Source organism: Microcaecilia unicolor, chromosome 1 (genome assembly GCF_901765095.1).
Source record: "Microcaecilia unicolor chromosome 1, aMicUni1.1, whole genome shotgun sequence".
NCBI lineage: Eukaryota > Metazoa > Chordata > Amphibia > Gymnophiona > Siphonopidae > Microcaecilia > Microcaecilia unicolor.
In genome coordinates, this window is record NC_044031.1 from 588,534,834 (window position 1) to 588,558,944 (window position 24,111).

General features: G+C 41.9%; 1 protein-coding gene across 2 annotated transcripts in view; it reads right to left on the reverse strand.

Annotated features, from left to right (window-relative positions):
* ASAP1 (ArfGAP with SH3 domain, ankyrin repeat and PH domain 1) overlaps positions 1-24,111 on the reverse strand; it is an 803,986-nt gene that overhangs the window by 337,543 nt on the left and 442,332 nt on the right. For both annotated transcript variants that reach the window (XM_030219214.1, XM_030219206.1), the window contains exon 14: positions 558-645. In XM_030219214.1, the coding sequence (XP_030075074.1) occupies positions 558-645 (88 nt within the window). The remainder of the gene's footprint in view (positions 1-557; positions 646-24,111) is intronic.

A 24,111-nucleotide genomic window follows, 5' to 3' on the forward strand; every position in this document is an offset into this window, starting at 1 on the left:
TTCCTCCAGAGTATACATGTTCAGGTCAGCAAGTCTCTCCTCATACATCTTGTAACGCAAATCCCATACATTCTCGTAGCATCTCTTGATGCAGCCAGTACTGATGTAGTTATCTTTGTTAGGTGGTAGGTTCAACTTCACGTGGATCTTCCTATCCAACTTGTCAAACACTACCAATGCTAATGGCACGTCAGGTGTAGGAAGAGAGGCAATATTCTCCTGGGTCACCTGAGGCATATCAATGGCTAGGATCCAGACCATCAAAGTCTGTTGAAATGCTCCAGATTTGCTTTAGAGATAGCAGTCCTCTCATGGGAAGGCTGATATTTGTCACACACACACAGTGATGTGAGAATGCCCACAATGTGTTCAAGTAGAGTACTGTTTATATTCTCCAGCCCCAGGCTCCATCTGATGTCATACTTATGAAAAATTCCTTCTGCAGGTTTAGACTTATCTTCATTTTTTGAATTACATATGAAAATGTATTATTATCCACACTGCTGTAATGATTGTCAGTTATGGCATCACTAATCAAGTTTCAAAAAGTTACATACGTGATATCAGATCAAAACATTTCTTCTCTTCAGCATTTGGTTTCACCTGGCAGGTCAGTAGGTTCAGTTTAGCTGGCTGCCTGTTGGACTATAAAGAAGAAAAAGAAGGTCGGTAACAAAGGCTCAATTATTGATAAAAGTACAAGTTTCTAAAACATAGTTTCTTGTATTTGAAATCAGTAAATTCCAGCAATCAAGTGCTTTTAATAATACACTGAGGACAATAAACTTTTTTATTCATTTACAGACAAGATAACTGAAATGCAAGAAACAGAGAAAACTATCACATATTATTAATTTATTTTTAATTTTCTAATCTCATTCCTTAAGAATACATTCCTCCTCAATCAAGTATTATTATAGTTCAAATGTTCTAATAAATAAATTGAAAACTTGTTGTGTAGCAGAAATTAGGTGTTTTTATGCTGCACATGACACATTCACATGTGTGTTCATTTTGTCATAGAACACGTATTAAACAAGTTTGGGTATTATAGCTTACTGTTTAAAAACTTTACTTGGAAAAGTAGAAAAACATTTGAATAATAGTTTAAAAGCTTTGTTAAGGTGTGATTGAGCCAATGTCTAGCAATTTCTCTGATTAATAAAACAATGATACAGGACAGGCTCTTGATTTTTTAAAAAATATTTTCTAGTTCTTTATTGCCTTCCATAATGAATTCTATAGCATAACCGACACATTCTTCAAGATGCCCTTTTACTAAGGCATGGTATGTCTTAACGTGGGATGCTCTGAGGTATCCTGCAGTAATTTTCAGCTTAGGACATGATAATCCCACATTGGAAAATATTTTTTTATTTTTCAGTGCGGGAGGTGTGCCCATGGGCAGTGAATAGGCATGCCTGCGCTAATCAGGTAGTGTGGGCACATTACTTTGTGCTACCAATTAGTGCAGGAATAGCATGGGAGCCCTTACTGCCTCCTAAATAGGTAGCGGAAAGGGCTCCTGCGGTAATGGCCATGTGCTGATTAGGAAATTACTGCGTGGTCATTACAAAAAAAAATAATGGCTAGGGAGCCAATTTACTGCTGCGATAAAACTGCCCCCATGAAAAGCCCACACGCCGACGCCAACACCAGAACTGGCCAGATTTTAGCGCGATTTGGTAAAAGAATCCCTAAATGAATTATTCCACATAGCACTTCATCAAATACTTTCAGGGAAGTCAGGAGAAAGGAGCAGGATACAGAAAGGTGCTGGACCTTTAATTTCCTTGGTTACTTAGTTACTCTTTTGTGCAGAAACTATTCAACTCTAATAAAGCAGTCCAGGCTATAAGTGTATAATTAAGAGTTTCTATTAATTTTATCTTTTTACTTGCTTTTGAAAATGTTATTCAATTTACAATAAACAGCACAAGAATTCTTTCTTGGGAATAAATGCATAAATTTTAATGTTATATTTGTAACATTGCAATCTGAGGCTTCAATTGGTAAAAGGTTACTGAAGGCAATTCCCTTTTCCTTGTGCACAACAGCTTCTATGAAGTGTTTTATCAATCACTTACATGCAAGGTTGTCATTACACACAAACATATATTAGAGCAATTCGTCTATAGAATTTTGGTGCAACATTATTTCTGTTGAAAGAAAACAGCTTCACTTTCCTGATTTACCAACACCCCCATAAATACCTTTATGACATCTCCTGGTTTCTGCCTATCACTCATACAGTTTCTAATTCTTGTCCAACTGAAAAATTTAGCTGAAGTTCTTTGTGGAAGTCTGTCAAGGACAATGAAATCCAAGGAAGCTCTATCCACTGCTCACTCTCTACCCAATCCTCTAGTTATTCAATCAACTATATTAGGTTGTTTGAACTAACCCAATTCCTCCACTGAATCTGTGCTGCCTTGGACCTTAAATTAGTCCTCTTCAAATTATGAAACTATCTTTTATTATAGTAATGAATCCGTTAGCTTTGGCAAGGAGTGATGGGGACAAGCTTAGTATGCTACTGGGAGTTTCTACCACAAAACTACATAAAAGTGGCTCTCATGTTTGACAAACATTTGCCACAGACCTAGGCAGATATGGCACTCATGGGTAACAGTACAGCTCTGTTCAAGGATAGCAATGTTCTCCCCATATGGATACAGATACTGAAAATGGATAGTAGAAATTGTCTAAACCCGCCATCGGTTGCCACGTTTCTGCTCTAGGCTAGCATCCAGAAATTCAGTTAGAGAAACCCCAAACACATGAACTTTGTCACATTGGATATTCATACCCTCAATAACAGACAAGAGGTTGCTGTTCTTGTTACATGCCATCAAGTTTATGTTGACTCATGGAAACCTTTGGGATATACAGTGATCGTGAGCTGTGTTGGAGCAAAGAGCTAGATTGCCACAAACCAGATTCTAGCAGAAGAATAAAAGACAATTTATTATAAAAAAAAAAAAAAAAAACTACAAAACTCAACAAAGCCGGGATACAGTAATATTTCTGTAAAACATAAAAAATAATGGCAATCGCAAATGCTAGAAACTATAAATCAAAAGTTATAAATCTAAACAACAAAAGCCATACTGCATATCAATTTTTCATATAGCTTAAAGACAAGTTCACAAACCACTGTTATTGAAAAAGAAACTAAAATGATATATTCATACTTAAACAACAAAGATAACAATTTTATGGGGGGGGGGGGGGGGAAACATATATATATATATATATATATATAATTTTTTTTTATATAGGGACCATACGTGGTGCAAATAAGACAATCTTAACTCTGCAACTGGACTGACTAAAATTGAGTATTGCATTCTAGCCTATGAAGCATAATCACAACACCAACAATTCAACGAAAAGTAGCAATAGTGAAATACTATTACTTATACACATTACTTATATCTATATTGTGATAGTCACATACAGGATAGTTGGGTTAAGGCAGTTTCAGTTTGAAATGCAAGTCCCAGAAGGCATTGCAGGCAAGGAGCAAGGGGGTGAGATGAAGAACCTGGACTGGACTCCTAGCTGCAATCGGGAAATACATGGGTGTAAGCTGGCAGGATGTGTAGAGTGGCTGCCACTAGGGGGAAAGACGGATAGGAAACCCTGTGTGCAGGAGCTCCTCATTGGTCTAATGCTTAACTCAGCTGGTATGGGTGTGGGGGAAGCTAGTGGAAGGAGAATGATTGGTTGTGAGAGCAGAAGCCAGGGATTGATTAGGCAGGTGGGAAGGAGTCCCAGAGGAGTTCAGTTCAGGAGAAGAGAAGAAGTGAGAGAGAAGCAGTTGCAGGGAAAATCCCTTGGGTGTGAGAAGTCCCTAAAGTATTGAAACCTCCTGAAGGTAAAGGCTGCTTTGTGATTTAACTGGGATGATGAACTGAATGAACTGTTTGTCTAGGGAACTGAACTACTGTTTACTGTGCACTGGATAAAGAGCCCAGACTGAAGCTGACTGTGAGGCTGTATTGAATCCTGGTATGTGCTGATAGCCTATTGCTTAAAGGGGACTATTTGCCACACCCTTTCAGGTGGCTTACATGTGTTTAAGAATGAAGGTAAATGCTGCTGTTGGAACCGTGTATCAGGTCTAGTAAAAACCTGCATGGAATAAAAGCCTAAGATTGAAGTTGCTGGTGGACATTTGTTTCTTGATTGTACCGGAAGCGCTCTCCCTGGTGACAATATATATTAATCTTCTCACAAGCTTCTGTGGTGAGATCTTCAAATTAACGAAAACACAATATTGATATTACCTAATCAATTGACAAACCTGAGACTCCTAATACAGGTAAAAATGTCTGTGAAGGATAATACAAAAACCCCTTGGATAAAACATGTCATAAATAATATTTTAATTGCAATGAATCTACTAATATGATCGTATACCACCACTACATCCCCATAGTTAGGTGTCCTTTGAAATCACAAGCAGCCCAACAGGTAACAACTGGCAACCCACGTCTGTGTCTCTCAACAGAATATAATTACAAATGGTTCTAAAGAGGTTCTGTCAAAGAGGAAGTATAATAATGTACAAAAATCTGAAACACCATTGAATGCAAACTTTTTGATCCAAATCCAAGAAAAGGCACCTCTCTAATTTTGGAAGATTTTAATACTTAAAGATCACTCTGATATACTGTGTTTTGGGATTTTGGTTTTTATTTGAGCTAGCGCAAAAATGTCTCTCCTCCCATCCCCTCCCCCCACCGTGGTGACCAGAACATACTCTCCTTACCTCCCTCTCCCATGGTATCTGGCATGTACTCTCCTTCCTACCTCCTCTGTAATGATCAGCATATACTCTCCTGTGGTGTCCAGCATGTACTCTGCTAACCTCCCTCTCCTGCGCATGCTCAAGGACTGGAGCATGCGCAGATGCTCAAATCCCTGCACCAGTTGTGCGATAATTTTTGTGTCAGCATTAGCCAGGAGAGGGAGGTTAGGAGACTACATGCTGGTCACCATGGGGAGGGAGTGATGAAGAATGAAACAAACCTGCCTTTGTCATTGGAAACTGGGCTCACATAGGCTGTGAACTAGGCATTTCAGAGGCCTCTCTCTAGGTATCCAAGGCCTTACCCTTTGGCCTCACATCTGTTTTTCTTATCTGACATACCCATGTTTACACTGCTTTGTCAATGAATCCCCTTGCCACAGCCAGAGGCTTTCACATTCCCTTATCAGTTAGAAACTGAGAAACACTCCGTTCTGTGCACTTGCAAACGTTACCATGACCAGATTCTGTGTGTATGCATGTTCTGATTGGTTATCCTGGATTGGCTCTGCCCTGTTTGGGCTGGGCAGCGCACTATGCACTGGTATTTGTTTTGGGACCTTCTTTAGAACTTTTTTCCTGTTCTTTGTCTTTTCACTCTGTTATTCCATCTCTGTGCATTGTGCAGATAAAGCCATAGGTCTCTAAGTCCAGACTTATATTCAAGTATATACAGTACTTTTCTTAACCTAGTCAATATCCCATGTGTTAACAGATAAACAATAACCATCCCCAAATATATTATCCACCTTTAATTATCTCAAAATAATACTAGTTTACATACAAAACATTACAAATGTACCTTTAAGAATCACATTAATAAATTTCACACTTAAATGAAATTAACCAAAAATGATTCCTTCCTTGCACATGGCCAAAAATAACTATGGAACCTTAAATGAATTGAGCAAGTAAAAACACACAAACCAACCTTACCTCCTTTAGAAATATAAAATTAGAGAAAATGAAGTTACTCCCTGTAGAAGGTGCTCTCTGAGGACAAGACGACACAAATCACCACAGCTGGGTGAGCTCATCTGATGGAGCTCTGGTACAGCCACTACCCAGTGTTCTGATTATTCCAGAAGCCTTTCACAGCCATACAATGCATGTATGCATGCCTTCCCATCTGCCTTGATCACACGAGACCAGCAGTTGAGTACAAAATCTTAGATAATCTGGACTCTGTGCTAAATAAGATCAAAGTACACCATGATGCCATCTGAGTTGGAATCTTTACTACAGCAAGCTCCACCCAGTAAGCAGTGACATCAGACGCCTTGGATCCTGGTGCCTAACGGGTGCGTCTTTGTAAGCTCTTTGAGCAGGGACTGTCTTTCTTCTATGTTTGTGCAGCGCTGCGTATGCTTTGTAGCGCTATAGAAATGCTAAATAGTAGTAGTAGTAGTAGTCTTTGTGCAGCGACTAGTGCAGTGATTGGAGTCTTGAAATCATATGTATGTTTACATTTGTTAGGAGGTACCAGATAGATTCGAATGGAGTTGATTTGGTGGTTTATTATGTCGGGGAAGGAGGGTATGATTTTAATGTTTTTAACAATCTTAGAGGAATTGTTGGTATTGGTGAGAATTTTTATTACATGTTACCAGCTCATGCCAAAGTATGTAGGAAAAAATTAGGACTGGGTTCACAAGATGAGGAATCAGCAGATTTAGAAACTTTTCTGACAGAAATAGACCACATAAGGTTAAAAGGTATACAAAAAATATCGGGAAAGGGAAATGGGACTTGATATACCGCATTTCTGAGGTTTTTGCAACTACATTCAAAGCGGTTTACATATATTCAGGTACTTATTTTTTACCTGGGGCAATGGAAGGTTAAGTGACTTGCCCAGAGTCACAAGGAGCTGCAGTGAGAATCAAACTCAGTACCCCAGGATCAAAGTCCACTGCACTAACCACTAGGCTACTCCACTAGGCTAGACCTCTAATGTGCAGAAAGTGGATATAGATTATACATTAAATTAAGATAGGTCATAACCAATTCCTTGTTGCTGTTTTAATGTAAGATCTATTAACAACAAAACAACTATATTAAGAGAGTTAATTGAGGATTTAGATGTGGGATTGGAATTTATTACTGAAACTTGAGTTGTAGATTAGAATAATTCCTCTATTGTTAGTTTGTGCCCACCTGGATATAAAGTTGTACAAGTCCAAGATCTAAGAGAATAGGGGGTGGTTTGTATCTAGTATATATGTCTTTTTTTTTTAAGTTACACTAATTAATATCATAGCTATTCCTGGGCTACAAGCCATGGATTGTCAATTAGAAGATGAACAAATAGAAGGATGTTTGGGAATAATTTTGTTGTATAGGCCACCAGGTAATTGGTCATTAGTACAAGAACAGCTGATTTCACAGTATACTACTTCTTTCTCCCAAATGTTGTTGTTGGGGGACATAAATTTACATTTAGGAGATAGGTCAGATCACACAGTGGAAAATTTTCTAGGTATTTTAGAAACTCTGCAATATTACTTGAAAGTAAATGTTCCCAGTCAGGAGAAGGGGCACACTTTAGACTTAATAGCCACATTAGCAAAGTCAGGGTGGAAACAAATTAGATCTAAAATAGATTGTTTACCAGTATTATGGTCAGATCATTATCTAGCCAAGTTTAGAATTCATCTTATTTGTAGTAGGTTTCATCTTATTTGTAGAAGGTTTCAGAGAAAACAATCAAGAAGTTATGAATCTAAATCCTAGGAGGAGAATTGAGATTGATATATTCTGGGCTTACGTTGGGGATAATTTGTAATCTAGTGCAGAGACAACGCAAGTGATGCTTAATGCATGGAATACAACAATTAGAGATGCATTGAACCAATTTCCAGAAGAGAGTATTAAAACACAAAAAGAGAATCGAGGACACCTTGGTATACAGACTCACTACGAGAACTGAACAGATCTTGTCACAAACTAGAAAGGGCTTGGAAGAAATCTCAAGATTCACAAAAGAAAAAGTCCTGGCAGAAAATGATTAAGTCTTATCAATTGGAAATATCATATGCTAAAAAACAGTATTATAAAAATATTAATTGGGGAGGGAAGTTTTAATATAAAAATGATTTTTAAAATGTTTAATCATTTGACTAACTAACTCTCTGATTGTTACTGAAGTTCCGGAATCGCAGCATGCTAAAGAGCTGGTGTGTTATTTAATAGAAAAAGTAGAGAAAATTAGACCATCTTTACTGAGTTGTGGGTTAGGAATCTCTAATATGGTAATAGATGCTGAAATGAACCATGAAGAACAAATACCTGGAGACCATATATGGGCTAAATTTTTAAAAGTATAGGAAGATGAGGTTTTTACAAAACTAGAGGTCATGTTTACTAAGCTGTGCTAGGGTTTTTAGTGCATGCTAATGCTATAGACATAGGAATATATGGGTGTCTCTAGCATTTAGCATACACTAATTTTAGTATGTGCTAAAAATGTTAGTGCACCTTAGTAAACAGGGCCCTAAAAGTATTAGCGAAAAAAAAATCTCGTTTATTGGATAAGTGTCCATCCTATTTGTTGAAAGATGCTCCTATTGAATTGTTGGTTGGATCACCAACTTTGTGATTGTGTCATTAGAGGAGGAAATTTTTCCTCATAATTTGGGTGATGTAATTTTAACACCTATAACCAAATCTGAGGGTGCAGATTTGTCTAGTTTTCACATTTCCGTCCAGTGGCCAGATTCCTTGGCTGGCATAACTTATTGGATATTTAGTTGCAGCCCAAACTACGAATTATTTGGAATCCTTTCAGTGTTTACATAGTTCCCAACATGGCTATAGATCAACGCATAGCATGGAGACCTTTTTAGTAACATTGGTTTATAAAATAAAATCATTGTTGAGCCAAAATGTGCCATCCATGCCTTTGCAGTTTGATGTATCAGGGGCTTTTGATACAGTAGATCATATTTTATTGTTAGACAGATTGGAGTAACAACAGTTGTCTTACAATGGTTTACAGGGTTTTTTTTAAAAAATGAAATAGGAGATACAGCATAAAGAAGAATGGAGTTTTTTCAAACTACTGGACATCAAATTATGGCGTCCCACAGGGATCACTATCGTCACCAATTTTATTTAATGATTTTATGAGTACAATAGGTACTTTTTTGAGGTCCACATTGTATTATGTGTTAACTTATGCAAATGATATTTTTATACTGGTACCTTTGGAGAAAGATTATAAGAACTATTATAGACTGTATTGAAAAGACTCAAAGCTGGGCAATTCATAACCTATTGAAGTTTGATACTTACAAAACTAAACTGTTAGTCCCACAGGGGGTCTTTTACTAAAGCTTTGCTCGAGTTATCTGCAGCAGGGCCCATTTTATTCCTATGTTGGATGTCCCTGGAACTATCATGTTAAGAACAGGGGAACATTTCAATTTTGACACCTCTGGTAGAGTTTTAGGTGTTGTATTGGACTCTCAGTTGACTATGGAAAATCAAATAAATAGTTTGAGTAAATTTATTTCAAGATGCGCTAAGTGAAAGCTATAAGATCCCTTTTCTTCACAGAAAATTTTAAGGTTCTAGTTCAGATGATAGTCTTGTTCCACATCGATTATTGTAGTGCCTTATATGTAGCAATACATATTAGGCTGCAGCATAGATTACAGTTGATGCCGAACACAGCAGATAAGTTGATTAATAGAGCAAATAAATTTGACTCAGCAACATATTTTCTGAGAGGTTTGCACTGGCTGCCAGTAGGTGCCACATTTGAATTTAAAGTGGCATGTTTTGTTTTTAAAGCTTTACATGGTCTCTGTCCATTTTCTATAATTCAGCTGTTATTGATTCCTATATTTAGACTGTCTTCAGATTTTTGCTCAACTTTGAGTTTAGGTTTCCCAACATTTAAAGGTGTTTTGCTGAATCGATTTCATGAAACTCATTCTGTTATAAATCGAGAAAATCTGAAATTTGTTACCTTGTTTATTTGAAAAGACTCTAATTATGTGTTATTTAGGAAATTATTGAAGACATATTTCTTTGATAAATACTATGGCAAAGAAACATAGTTCATTTTTCCTTTTTATTATAATCCCTACTTAATGTTGTGACCCATATTGATTCCTACGGATATTGGAGGGATATAAGTGCTGGAATGGAATGGAGAATATGACTCCTAGGAGAGGAAAGAGGGTCTTTGATAATGTGTGTCCTGCTGTCCTTGAAGAACATCTGCTACAGGTGAGTAACTATGCTTTCTCAGAGGACAAGTAGGACAACACCACAATTGGGAATCCCTAGCTCTCAGACTCACTGAAAATAGGGACTTGCAACAGGCAAGGCCAACCAGTAAAGCAAAGATATTCACAGCAGTAATTCTCCAAGGACAGCAGGCCTTATATTCTCACTGTTGGGTAACGTGATCCCACATTGCCCGGTCCGGAGCTTTTAACAAGCTTTAAGAGCTTTGTGGAGCGTGAGCCATGCTCCACAGCACATGCATGAGTGCATTCCTGCCTGCTACGAGAGAATGCTTACTGCAGCTCAATACTATAGCATAAAAAAAAAGAAAACTAGCAGACAACTCCAAGGGGAAGTGGGAGGGTTGTGAGAATATAAGGCCTGCTGTCCTCGGAGAATACGTGCAACAGGTAAGAATCTTCACTTTCTCAGAGGACAAGCAGGCCTATAATTCTCACCAATGGGGAATCCCTAGCAACCAGGCTCACTGAAAATAACAAAATTTGGTCAAGTAGGCCTCAAAATGGGGAGGACATAACAGAAATCAACCTGAAACTATATACAAACTGAATGAGTGCAGCCTGGAACAAAATAAAACAGGCCTAAGAGGTGGAATTGGATTCTAGACCCCAAACATATTCTGTAACACTGTCTGCCCGAAACAACTGTCGCATTGGGTATCCTGCTCAAGGCAGTAGTGTGAAGCAAATATGTGGACAGAAGACCACGTTGCAGCCTGGCAAATTTCTTCAATTGAGGCTGACTGCAAATGGGCTACTGACACAGCCATGCCATTGTGAGCCTTGATATGACCCTCCAGGGTCAGCCCAGCGTGGACGTAAGTGAAAGAAATGCAATCTGCCAGCCAATAGAGATTGCGTGTTTCCTGATGGTGACCACCATCCTGTTGGTATTGAAAGAGACAAAAAGTTAAACGGACTATCTGTGGGGCTTAGTCTGCTCCATGTAGTAGGCCAATGCTTGCTTGCAGTCCAAGGTGTGCAAGGCGCTCTTGCCAGGATGTGAATGAGGTTGGGGAAAGAATGTTGGTAAGACAATTGTCTAGTTCAAATGGAACTCTGACATCACCTTTGGCAAGAACTTAGGGTGTGTGCAGAGGTCTACTCTGTTATGAAGAAAGTTAGTATAAGGTGCATCCACTACTAAGGTATGAAGCTCACTGACTCTATGAGCTGAAGCAACAGCCACCAAGAGAAAGACCTTCCAGGTCAAGTACTTCAGATGGCAGGAACCCAGTGGCTCAAAGGGAGCTTTCATCAGCTGGGTAAGGTTGGTGAGGTCCCATGACACAGGCTTGACATGGGGCTTTGACAAAAACAAACCTCTCATGAAAAAAACTAGAGGCTGCCCAGAGATGAGCTTACCCTCTACACATTGGTGGTAAGCACTAATCACACTGAGGTGAACCCTTACTAAGTTGGTCTTGAGACCAGACTCAGAGAGGTGTAGAAGCTATTCACATCAGACGGCAAACCTCTTCCATTTGAAAGAATAATACCTCTTACTGGAATCTTTTCTGGAAGCCAGCAAGACCTGGAAAATACCCTCTGGAAGACCCAAGGAAGGAAATTCTAAGCTCACAACACCCAGGTTGTGAGGACCAGAGACTGGAGGTTGGGATGCAGAACAGATCCCTTGTTCTGTGTGATGAGAGTTGGAAAACACTCCAATCTCCATGGTTCCTCGAAGAATAACTTCAGAAGAAGAGGGAACCAGATCTGTTGTGGCCAATAAGGAGCAATCAGAATCACTGTCCCGTGGTCTTGTTTGTTTCAGTAAAATCTTCCCCATGTGAAGAATGGAAGGATACGTATACAGAAGACGTCCCCCAATGAAGGAGGAACGCATCCAAACATAGTCTGTCGTGGGCATGGAGCCTGGAACTGAACTGAGGGACTCTGTGATTGACAAAAATGCCAAAGAGATCCACTGAAGGGATGCCCCACACTTGGAAGGTCTCCCGGGCAATGCTCAAATGCTTAATCTGCCAGCCAAGGAGTATGCCAAGCTCCAGAGCTGCTATGATCCGAGTTGTGAGTCCTTGGGCCACAGTCAGAGAACCAACTGTGGCAGATCGAGCACCAGGTGGAGTAGCACCAGCAAGCAGAGCTACCTCCCAGAAACAAGGAAGAGACTCAACAGGAATAGGAGTACTACAGTAAGAGTAAGGCAGTGCCAAAGGCACAGGGTACCTCAGATGCATGAGCAAGTAGGATGGATAAAGGAAAGACGCCCTCCAATATAGGCAGGAACCCGCTCATACAGAAGCTAGAAAGTGTAACAGGAACCCACTCAGACAATAACTAGAAGGTGTCTCTGGAACCCACTTACACAGTAGAAGGAAAGTCTCTCTGGAACCCACTCACACAGCAGCAGGCGTCACTGGAACCCACTCACACAGTAGCAGGAAGGCGTCTCTGGAACCCACTCACACAGGAAGGCGTCTCTGGAACCACTCACACAGGAAGGCGTCTCTGGAACCAACTCACACAGTAGCAGGCAAGTGTCACAGGAATCCACTAATATGATAGCAGACAAGCATCAATGGAACCCACTCACTCTGTAGCAGCGAAGTGTCTCGGCAACCCACTCACATGATAACTGGAAAGCGTCACTGGGACCGACTCAGTAGCAGGAAAGCGTCTCTGGAACCCACTCAGTAGCAGCAAAGCATTTCTGGAACCCACTCACTCAAAAGCAGGAAAGCGTCTCTGGAAACCACTCATACAATAGCAAGAAAGTCTCAGGAACCCATGACAGCTGACAAGCGTAACTGGAATCCACTCACTCTGTAGCAGGAAAGCATCTCAGGAACCTACTCACACAATAGCTGGCAAGCATCACTAGAACCCGCTCATACAGTAGCACAAGGGATAGTCAGGAATGAACTCAGGAATGTCTAAAAGTTCCATGAGAGTCTTCAAGAGCCAGATACAGCCAGGAGCTTACAGATGTAGAGGCAACAATGCAAGATCCGGGTAGTAGCTAAGTACTTCCTGGAACACGACGTCATCGTGCTGTGCTTGCCTACCTGGCTCCTGCTGAGAATACTGCGTCTCAGGCTGTGATGTGAACCAGTACCCACAGTGGAGAAAGTGTTGTGCTGCTAGGGACAAGGAGCATCAAGTTCAGCCGGGACCATGATCTAGGAGTCACAGTAGGACCATGACAGCAAACCCTCTCTAGGTCCCCCCCTCCTGCTTTGAATCTGCGGCTTAGGTTTGTGAAGAAACAGGCAATGGAATTGATAACAGAGGACTAGAGCAAGAACTTGTACTGTGGGCTCCCAAGAATTCTCCTCTGGACCAAAACCTTTTCAGGTCACTAGGTACTGCAGCTTGCCTTCAAATGGATGGGAATGGAGGATATCTATAATCATAATCCTATCATAATCCTCAGTAGGGTTAATCTCCACAGGGAGAGGAGTCGGGTGTGAAGTAGTGGCTCTTCTCAATCTTACTGGTTTAAGGGGGGAAAGCTTTATGGATCCATAAATGTCTGGGTAATTTTAGCTGGTAAGTAACAGGTTCAAATTTATTTATTAGGATTTATTTTCCGCCTTTTTGAAGGAATTCACTCAAGGCGGTGTACAGTAAGAATAGATCAAGCATGAGCAATAGACAATTACAGCAGTAAAAATATTCAAAAACAATACGAAGTATGGCATGGTATACTATTTACAAACTCAACACAATACGTAATAGAACATTATAGGTGATAGCGAAGGGTAAAGCAAAGATGTAACATATAGAAGGGTAAGAAAGTAGGAAGAGTTAGAAAGTAAGGTGATTGATTTAAAGGAAGTTGCACATGAGGTCAGAGAAATGGTTAAATGTTATCTCAGCTAGAGTGGATAAACATGTCCTGCTACAGTATATGCAGCCTGAGTACTCCTTGTGTGTGTGAGTGAGACTAACGAGTTAGTTACTTCTTCCAGTAAAGGCCTAGTTGAAGAGCCAAGCTTTCACCTGCTTCCTGAAGTACAGATAGTCTTGTGTTAAGCGCAGCCTTTCAGGCAGTGCATTTCAGAGTGTGGGGGCTACTCCTGAGAAGGCTTGCTTGCGGGTATCACATTGTGTAATGTCTTTTGGAGAGGGTGTGGTTAGTGGAAGTCCTTGGGAGGACCTTAGTGTCCTTGGTGGTGTGTGGAGGATCATCCTATTTTTCAGGTACTCAGGGCTTTGAAGATCAGACATAGAGTTTTAAATTTAGCCCTGTATTGTACTGGTAGCCAATGAAGTTTTTGCAAAAATGGTGTGATATGGTCATGTCGCTTGCAACCTTCTATGAGTCTTGCTGCTGCATTCTGAATCAACTGGACCTGGTGCAGGCCCTTTGTAGTCAGACCATTGTATAGTGCATTGCAGTAATACAATCTTGATGTTATCATGGCATGTACAACTGGAATAAGATTTACCTTCGATGTAAGGAGAGAGGCAGCGTAGCTGTCACAAACAGTAGAAACAGCTCTTGAAAGTTGCTTTGATTTGGGGAATCAGAGTAAGTGCGAATCTAATTGTATTCCAAGGTTTCTGACTTGTGATTTGAGGGGGAGTTCATATTTCCCAAAAGGGATTTTGATGTCAGGTATGTATCCACTTGTGTAAGGATGTAAAAAGAATCGAAGCGGTGCAAAGAAAAGCTACGAGAATGGTATGGGATTTGCGTTACAAGACGTATGAGGAGAGACTTGCTGACCTGAACATGTATACCCTGGAGGAAAGGAGAAACAGGGGTGATATGATACAGACGTTCAAATATTTGAAAGGTATTAATCCGCAAACGAACCTTTTCCGGAGATACGAAGGCGGTAGAACGAGAGGACATGAAATGAGATTGAAGGGGGGCAGACTCAAAAAAATGTCAGGAAGTATTTTTTCACGGAGAGAGTGGTGGATGCTTGGAATGCCCTCCCGCAGGAGGTGGTGGAGATGAAAACAGTAACGGAATTCAAACATGCATGGGATAAACATAAAGGAATCCTGTTCAGAAGAAATGGATCCTCAGGAGCTTAGCCGAGATTAGATAACAGAGCCAGTAGTGGGAGGCGGGGCTGGTGGTTGGGAGGCGGGGATAGTGCCGGGCAGACTTATACTGTCTGTGCCAGAGCCAATGGTGGGAGGCGGGGATAGTGCTGGGCAGACTTGTACGGTCTGTGCCCTGAAAAAGACAAGTACAAATCAAGGTAAGGTATACACAAAAAAGTGGCACATTTCTTGGGCAGACTGGATGGACTGTGCAGGTCTTTTTCTGCCGTCATCTACTATGTTACTATGACCCAAAGAAGCTCAATTTTACTTGGGTTCAGGCAAAGTTTGTTGTGTTTAGCCCATTCTTGAATTGATGTTAGACAGGTAATATATTCAAGGCTGTAGGTAACTCAGGTTCAATGGGTATGAGCAGCTGCACATCATCTGCATAGATGTAGAACTGAGTGTCCATTGACCGAATCAGCTCAGCTAGTGGTTTGAGGTAGATATTGAACAGAATAGGAGTCAGTATCGATCCTTGTGGTAGCCTGCAGGTTAGTGTTCATGGTGGTGATGAGTTGCTGCCAAACATTATGGACTGTTGCCTGTCTGATAGGTAGGATCTGAACTAAGCAAGTACTGTTCCTTTGATACCAGTTTCTGTCAGTCGTGCTAGCATGATATCATGATCCACGGTGTCACAAGCTGCAGAGAAATCAAGTAATACTAACATCGAGGCGAATCCCTTGTCTCGGTTTCTGTGAAGATCATCTAGTAGGGATATAAGGACCGTTTCTGTACCATAACCAGGTCTGAATCCAGATTGACATGGATCTAGCCAGTTTCTCGTTTCTAACCAGTCATTAAGTTGAATACAGACTATTTGTTCTATGAGTTTCCCTAGAAATGGGATGTTGGACACTGGCCTGTAATTTTCAGGTTTGTCCTAATCAAGGTTGTTTTTCTTCAGCAGAGGGTGGACCACTGCCCTTTTTAATGCTGTTGGCAGCTGCCCGTTAGAAAGAGAGGTGTTCACAATTCTTGTGACGCCTTCTATGAGGCCCATACTTGCCTGCTGCACTATCTTTGATGGGCAGGAATCAAGGGAGCAGGTAGTAGGTCGAAGGTCTCTTAGGATTTTGTCAAGGCTCTCCTCTGTCATTGGGTTAAAAGTGTCCCATCTGTCTCTGTCAGGAGGGGGCGAGTTTGTGCACCCCTGGTTGCCTAGTTGGGGACTGGGTGAGATTGCCAGTGAATCCTGGCGGAGACTTTTAATTTTGTTGGCAAAGTATGCAGCACAATCATTGCAATTCAGTTTAGACTGGGCAGGCTGGTTCTGTTGTGGGGGCTGAGGTAGGCTGTTTACTATACTGAACAACTGTTTGGTTGAATTGACAGCCTGTGCAATGCATTGCGAGAAATACTGTTTTTGGTTGCTGTTAATGCTTGGCGGTACTTTGCCATGTGCTTCCCTACAGTTTAGTCTGTCTTCATCCAGTCGAGATTTGTGCCATCTCCTTTCCAGTTTTCGTCCTTCACGTTTAAGGATCCGGACTTCTGGAGAAAACCAAGGTGAGCGTTTTTGAGTGGGGCATAAGACCTTTTTTAGTGGTGTGTTTCTCTAAGGTCTTGGTTAAGTGTGTATTCCACATGTCAACTTGTTCTGACACTGTTGTTGTCTTTTCATCCACATGTAGATAGTCCAAGACCTCTAGGAAATTCTCAGCAGTCAGCTTTTTTTTGTCTCTGATCTCCTTCCAAACTCTGGGAGATGCCATTTGTTTTAGGTGGCCACTTTGGAGAATTTAATTAGAAAATGGTCTGACCATGATAAGGGTGTTATTCCAATACTGTTATCCCAGAATTCTAGGATATCCACCCCTTTGTAGAATACCAAGTCTAGTATGTGACCCTTTTCGTGGGTTGGAGAATTGATCACCTGTGTAAATCCTAGTGATGTCATCATGTCCAAGAAGGCAACTATGGTGGTATCTGGGATTTTGATGTGTAGATTGAAGTCTCCCATGATCACCAGCCTAGGGTAATTCAGGGTCACTTGAGTAATCAGGTGTAGGAGTTCTTGCATAGATAATGTGTTGTTACGAGGTGCTCTGTAAACCATGAGCAGCCAGATTGGTGAAGTATTGGCTATGGACGTATGAACCAGGGTGCAAACTGAACAGAAGGGGTCTTCAACCGTAGATAACATGCACAGGGAAACTTCCGAAGCAAAAGCAAGTAGGGTGGCTAAAGGAAAGACACCCTCCAACATAGGCAGAGCCTTAGGAACCTGCTTAAACAGAAGCTATAAAGCGTAACAGGAACCCACTCAGACAATAACTGGAAGGTGTCTCAGGGACCCACACACATAATAACTAGAAAGCATCTCATGAACCTGCTCACATAGTAGCAGGAAAATGTCTCTGGAACCCACTCAAAAGATAACTGGAAAGCGTCACTGGAACCCACTCACTCAGAAGCAGGAAAGCGTCTCTGAAACTCACTCACTTAATAGTGGGAAAGTGTCTCTGGAACCCACTCACTTGATAGTGGGAAAGTGTCTCTGGAACCCACTTACACAGTAGCAGAAAGGCGTCTTGGGAACACACTCACATGAAAGCTGGAAAACGTCACTGGAACCCACTCACTCAGTAGCAGGAAAGCGTCTCTGAAATCCACTCACTCAGTAGCAGGAAGGCGTATCTAGAACCCACTCACACGATAGAGGGCAAGGGTTACTGGAAAACACTCACTCAGTAGCAGGAAAGCGTCTCTGAAATCCATTCACTCAGTAGCAGGAAGGCGTATCTAGAACTCACATACGATAGAGGGTAAGGGTTACTGGAAAACACTCACTCAGTAGCAGAAAAGCATCTCGGGAACACACTCACACGATAGCTGGAAAGAATCACTGGAACCCACTCACTCAGTAGCTGGAAAGCGTCTCTGGAACCCAGTCACACAATAGAGAGCAAAGGTCACTAAAACCCACTCGCTCAGTCATAGTAAGCGTCTCGAGAACCCACTCAAATGATAGCTGGCAAGCGTAATTGGAATCTACTCACACAGTAGCACAAGGCAAAGCCAGGAATAAACTCAGGAATGTCTAAAGGAGCCACAAGCATCTTCATGACCCAGATAAAGCAAGGAGCTTAGAGACATAGAGTCAATGATACAAGATCCATGTGGTGGCTAAATACTTCCTGGAATGTGACATCATCCTGCTGTGCCTGCTTCTGCAGCTCCTGCTGAGAATCCTGTGCCCCCGGCAGTGAAGTGAACCAGTCCCCGGAGCTGAGAGAGCGTCGAGCTGCTAGGAACATGGAACAATAATTTCAGCCGGGACCACGATCCAGGAGTCACAGTAGGACCATGACACATCCAGATTGCCTCCTGACAGAGAGGGCATGAACCAGTGCCTCCCTGCTTATTGAGTGTAATAAGTCACAACCTGATTGTCCATTTGAATGAGAACAATTTGGTGAGACAGCCGATCTCCAAAAGCCTTTAGGGCATTCCAGATTGCCCGAAGTTCCAAGAGATTGATCTAGAGATCTGCTTCTTTGGTGGACTAAGAAGCCCTTTGAGTGTGGGGCCCATCTATATGAGTTCCCCAATCCAGGAGAGATGTATCCATTGTCACCACTTCTTGCAGCTGAAGAATTTGGAATAGAAATCCCAGAGTCAAACTGGATCAAACTGTCCACCAAAACAGAGAGCGAGCTCCAGGGACACTCAGATAACATTCTCCAGACCTCCAGTGGCTTGACACTACTGAGAAGCCAGGGTCAAGTGGGCAGTTCTCATATGAAAATGTGTCATGGGTGTCACATATCCCGAGGACTCCATGTGTTCCAATAACCTCAACATATGCCGAGCTGTGACCTGCGGAGATGGTCAAACCCAAGAAGCTAATGCGACTAGAGTGTCTGCTCTCTCAGTTCTGGGAGAAAAGCTCAAACCTTCTGTGTATCCAGCAAGGCTCCAATGAATTCCAATTGTCAGGCCGGATGTAGATGGAGTAGATTAAAATGAACCCTAGTAGCTCGTGCACCCGAACAGTCCTCTGCATGGACTCCTGAGCACCGCCCTCAATGTACTCTTCATCAGTCAATCATCAAGATAAAGGAACACCTGGAGTCCCAGTCTGCATACTGACACTAAAACTACAGCTAGACATTTGGTAAATACCCTGGCAGCTGATGTGAGACCAAAGGGCAACACACAGTACTGGAGGAAGGGTGCCCAGGGAAACCATCCTGAACTTTTCAGTGACCAGGAATGTGTTCAGGGCCCTGTTTTATATTGCATGAGGAAGTACCTGGAATAAAATTCCTTCCTTGGCTCCCCTAGTGCAACGGGCTTGACAGCATGGGCCTTCAGAAAGGCAGAGAGTTCCTCTGCAAGTATCTGCTCATGCTGAGAGCTGTGGTAATGAGCACTCAGTGGACAATATGGATATTTCTTATGCCAATTGAGGACATATCCGAGACTGACTATTTGAAGAACCCAACGGTCGGAGGTCACAAGGGAGCACTTTTCGTGAAAAAAAACTTCAGCCTCCTGCCAACTGGCATGTCATCCAGCACAGTCACTGACATCGGCTATGCTCTGCTGGAGCCAGTCCAAAGCTCGTCCCTTGTGTTGACCGGGGAGCAGCAGGGGCCTTAGGTCCATGTTGTGGATAAGAATGAACACACTGGGGCTGAACCTGAGACGGTGGCGTACTTACGCCTCTGAGAGTAATAGCCACCCCTCCTTGACTTGCCAAAAGACCTCCTAGATGAGGAGGCAGATTCAGAAGGCAACCGGCGGAAGAGATTGTATTAGTAAGTTTCTTGATTTGGTCAGTGACCTCCTCAACTTCTTCTCCAAAACAGTTATCCCCCTGACACAGAGAATCCGCCATCCTCTGCTAAGCCGCTGGTTCTGTTTCAGAAACACTCAGCCATGAGAGTCTGTGCATTGCTATACTTTGGGCAGAGATACTGGATGCCACATCAAAAGTGTTGAATGTGTCCCTGGCCAAGAACTGCTTTACATTGGCTTTCCTATCCATTCCACAGTTTTGTTTAAATTAGCTTGTTTAATTTTTAAAATGTTTGATGGCTCTGCTCCTGAATACCTTTTAAAAATTAAATTCTTTTCCCCTTCAATGCAAAATGTCAAACGTTTGGGACCTGTTTCGCCTGTTAATTCCTTCTTTTATTGGTATTCCATTTAAACAGATATTGCAAATGTCCTTTTGCTTTCGGGCATCACAATTCTGGCTTTCTGTCCCTCAGGATTTATGTGGACCTTCCAGTTACCTTTTTCTTTAGGAAACGGTTAAAGATGTATTTGTTTAAGTGATTTTTGTCTTAATTTCCGTTTATACTTCTTTTGTTTCATTTTTGTTTTTGTCCTTAGTTTGTTAAACTGCTTTGAACCTCTGTTCAGAGGAAGTTAGCAGCATACAGGAATATAGTACATCACATCATATCACAACACACCTTCTGCTGCTTGGCCAACTTGCGCAGTGACTCGGCTTGCTCCGGAGGGAGAGAGTTAAGTTTAGTATCTTGCACACCAAGTCCTGCCAAGTAGATGATCATGAAAAGTTGGTATGATTGAATACGGGACATGAGCATAGAGGCCTGAAACACCTTATATATAAGTACACAAAAGTGTTGCCATACTAGGACAGACCAAAGATCCATCAAGCCCTGTATCCTGTTTTCACGTACCTGGCAAGATCCCAAGATCCCAAAAAAGCACAATATATTTTATGCTACTTATCCTAGAAATAAGCAGTGGATTTTCCTAAGTCTATTTTAATAATGGCTTATGGACTTTTCTTTTAGGAAGTTATCCAAATCTTTTTTTAAACCCAGTTAAGTTAACTGCTTTTAACACATTCTCTAGCAACGAATTCCAGAGTTTAATTACACTTTGAGTGAAGAAATATTTTCTCTGATTCGTTTTAAATGTACTAATTTGTGTGCCCACTAGTCCTGGTATTTTGGAAAGAGTAAACAAGTGATTCAAGTGTACCCGTTCCATTCCACTCATTATTTTATAGACCTCTATCATATCTACCCTCAGAAGTCTCTTCTCCAAGCTGAAGAGCCCTAGCTATTTCAGCCTTTCCTCACAGAGAAGTCATCCAATCTCCTTTTATCATTTTTGTCGCCATTCTCTGTACCTTTTCTAATTCCACTATATCTTTTTTGAGATGCGGTGACCAGACTTGCACGCAATATTGGAGGTGCGGTTGCACCATGGAGCAATAGAAAGGCATTATAATGTCCTCACTTTTGTTTTCCATTCCTTTCCTAATAATACCTAACATTCTATATGCTTTCTTAGCCGCTGCCGCACATTAAGCAGAGGGTTTCAAAGTACCGTCAATGATGACACCTAGATCCTTTCATGGTCGGTGATTCCTAATGTGGAACCATGCATTACATAGCTATAGTTCGGGTTCCACTTTCTGACATGAATCACTTTGCACTTGTTCACATTAAACGTCATCTGCCATTTGGACGCCCAGTCTCCCAGTCTTGTAAGACCCTCTTGTAATTCTTCACAATCCTCTTGTGATTTAACAATTTAAAATAACTTTGTGTCATCAGCAAATTTAATTATCTCACTAGTTACCCCCATCGCTAAATAATTTATAAATATGTTAAAAAGCAGCAGTCTGTAGGCCGATATCACGTAAATGAGATAAATGTACCTGGAAATATTCTTATAGACGTTTTTGTAACACTTTGCAAATTAAAATTGTCCAGAAAACCTGCCACACTGCTAAGAAGTTCATAGCATGAGTAGCTCCTTTCAACAACATATCATGTTAATTAAATATGATTACAGCATATACTCAGTTTGAGAAATTCCAGTAATCTGAATGCAGATGGTATAATGAATGAAGTCAAACATATGGAACAGAACCTTGCTCCATCACACATGAATATTTTAGTGAAGGCCATTATCTTACCAATATAGCGAAGCTACTCATCTATACAGGTGTTCTCCAAAGACAGTAGGACAAGTATTCTCACACATAGGTGACATCCTTGAAGTAGCCCCATTGCAGACGCTGCCTAGCATTCTGTAACTTCCTGGACGCCCAGACCAGATATATTCCATATATTAAAAAAGGGGGAAAGAAGGCCAAATGAAAACTGGCATGGTTAAAAAGTGAGGTGAAGGAAGCTATTAGAGCTAAAAGAAAATCATTTAGAAAATGGAAGAAGGATCTGACTGAAAATAATAAGAAACAGCATAAGGAATGGCAAGTCAAATGCAAAGCACTGATAAGGAAGGCAGAGAGACTTTGGAAAGATGATTGCGTCAAAGGCAAAAATACATAATAAAAACCTTTTTAGGTATATTAGAAGAAAGAAGCCGGTAAAAAAGCCAATTGGACTGCTAGATGACCAAGGCATAAAAGGGGCACTCTGGGAAGACATGGCCATTGCAGAAAGAGACTGATGAGTGGACTGGAACGGGTAAATATGAATCACCTGTTTACTCTTTCCAAAAATACTAGGTCTAGGGGGCTACTAAACAGTACATTTAAAACAAACCAAAGAAAATATTTCTTCACTGAACGTGTAATTAAACTCTGGAATTCATTGCCACAGAATGTGGTAAAAGCAGTTAGCTTAACAGGGTGTAACATAACAGTTTATTTTTATAGCCCACAATGTCTCATGGTTTGATGTGGGTTACAAAAAATAAATCTGAACAATCCAGAAAAGCGAATGCTACATACCTGTAGAGGGTATTCTCCGAGGACAGCAGGCTGATTGTTCTCACTGATGGGTGACGTCCACGGCAGCCCCCTCCAACCGGAAACTTCACTATCAAAGGCCTTTGCTAGTCCTCGCGCGCCGATGCGCACCGCGCATGCGCGGCCGTCTTCCCGCCCAAACCGGCTCGTGTTCGTCAGTCCCATATGTAGCAAGACAAAGACAAGGGAAGACACAACTCCAAAGGGGAGGTGGGCGGGTTTGTGAGACCAATCAGCCTGCTGTCCTCGGAGAATACCCTCTACAGGTATGTAGCATTCGCTTTCTCCGAGGACAAGCAGGCTGCTTGTTCTCACTGATGGGGTATCCCTAGCCCCCAGGCTCACTCAAAACAACAAACATGGTCAATTGGGCCTCGCAACGGCGAGGACATAACTGAGATTGACCTAACAACTTATCCAACTAACTGAAAGTGTAGCCTGGAACAGAATAAACATGGGCCTAGGGGGGTGGAGTTGGATTCTAAACCCCGAACAGATTCTGAAGCACTGGCTGCCCGAACCGACTGTCGCGTCGGGTATCCTGCTGCAGGCAGTAATGAGATGTGAATGTGTGGACAGATGACCACATCGCAGCTTTGCAGATCTCTTCAATAGTGGCTGACTTCAAGTGGGCCACTGACACTGCCATGGCTCTAACACTGTGAGCCGTGACATGACCCTCAAGAGCCAGCCCAGCCTGGGCGTAAGTGAAGGAAATGCAATCTGCTAGCCAATTGGATATGGTGCGTTTCCCCACAGCCACTCCCCTCCTGTTGGGATCAAAAGAAACAAACGATTGGGCGGACTGTCTATTGGGCTCTGTCCGCTCCAGATAGAAGGCCAATGCTCTTTTGCAGTCCAATGTGTGCAGCTGACGTTCAGCAGGGCAGGAATGAGGACGGGGAAAGAATGTTGGCAAGACAACTGACTGGTTCAGATGGAACTCCGACACTACCTTCGGCAAGAACTTAGGGTGAGTGCGGAGGACTACTCTATTATGATGAAATCTGGTGTAAGGGGCCTGGGCTACCAGGGCCTGAAGCTCACTGACTCTACGAGCTGAAGTAACTGCCACCAAGAAAATGACCTTCCAGGTCAAGTACTTCAGATGGTAGGAGTTCAGTGGCTCAAAAGGAGGTTTCATCAGCTGGGTGAGAACGACATTGAGATCCCATGACACTGTAGGAGGTTTGATGGGGGGCTTTGATAGAAGCAAACCTCTCATGAAGCGAACAACTAAAGGCTGTCCTGAGATCGGCTTACCTTCCACACGGTAATGGTATGCACTGATT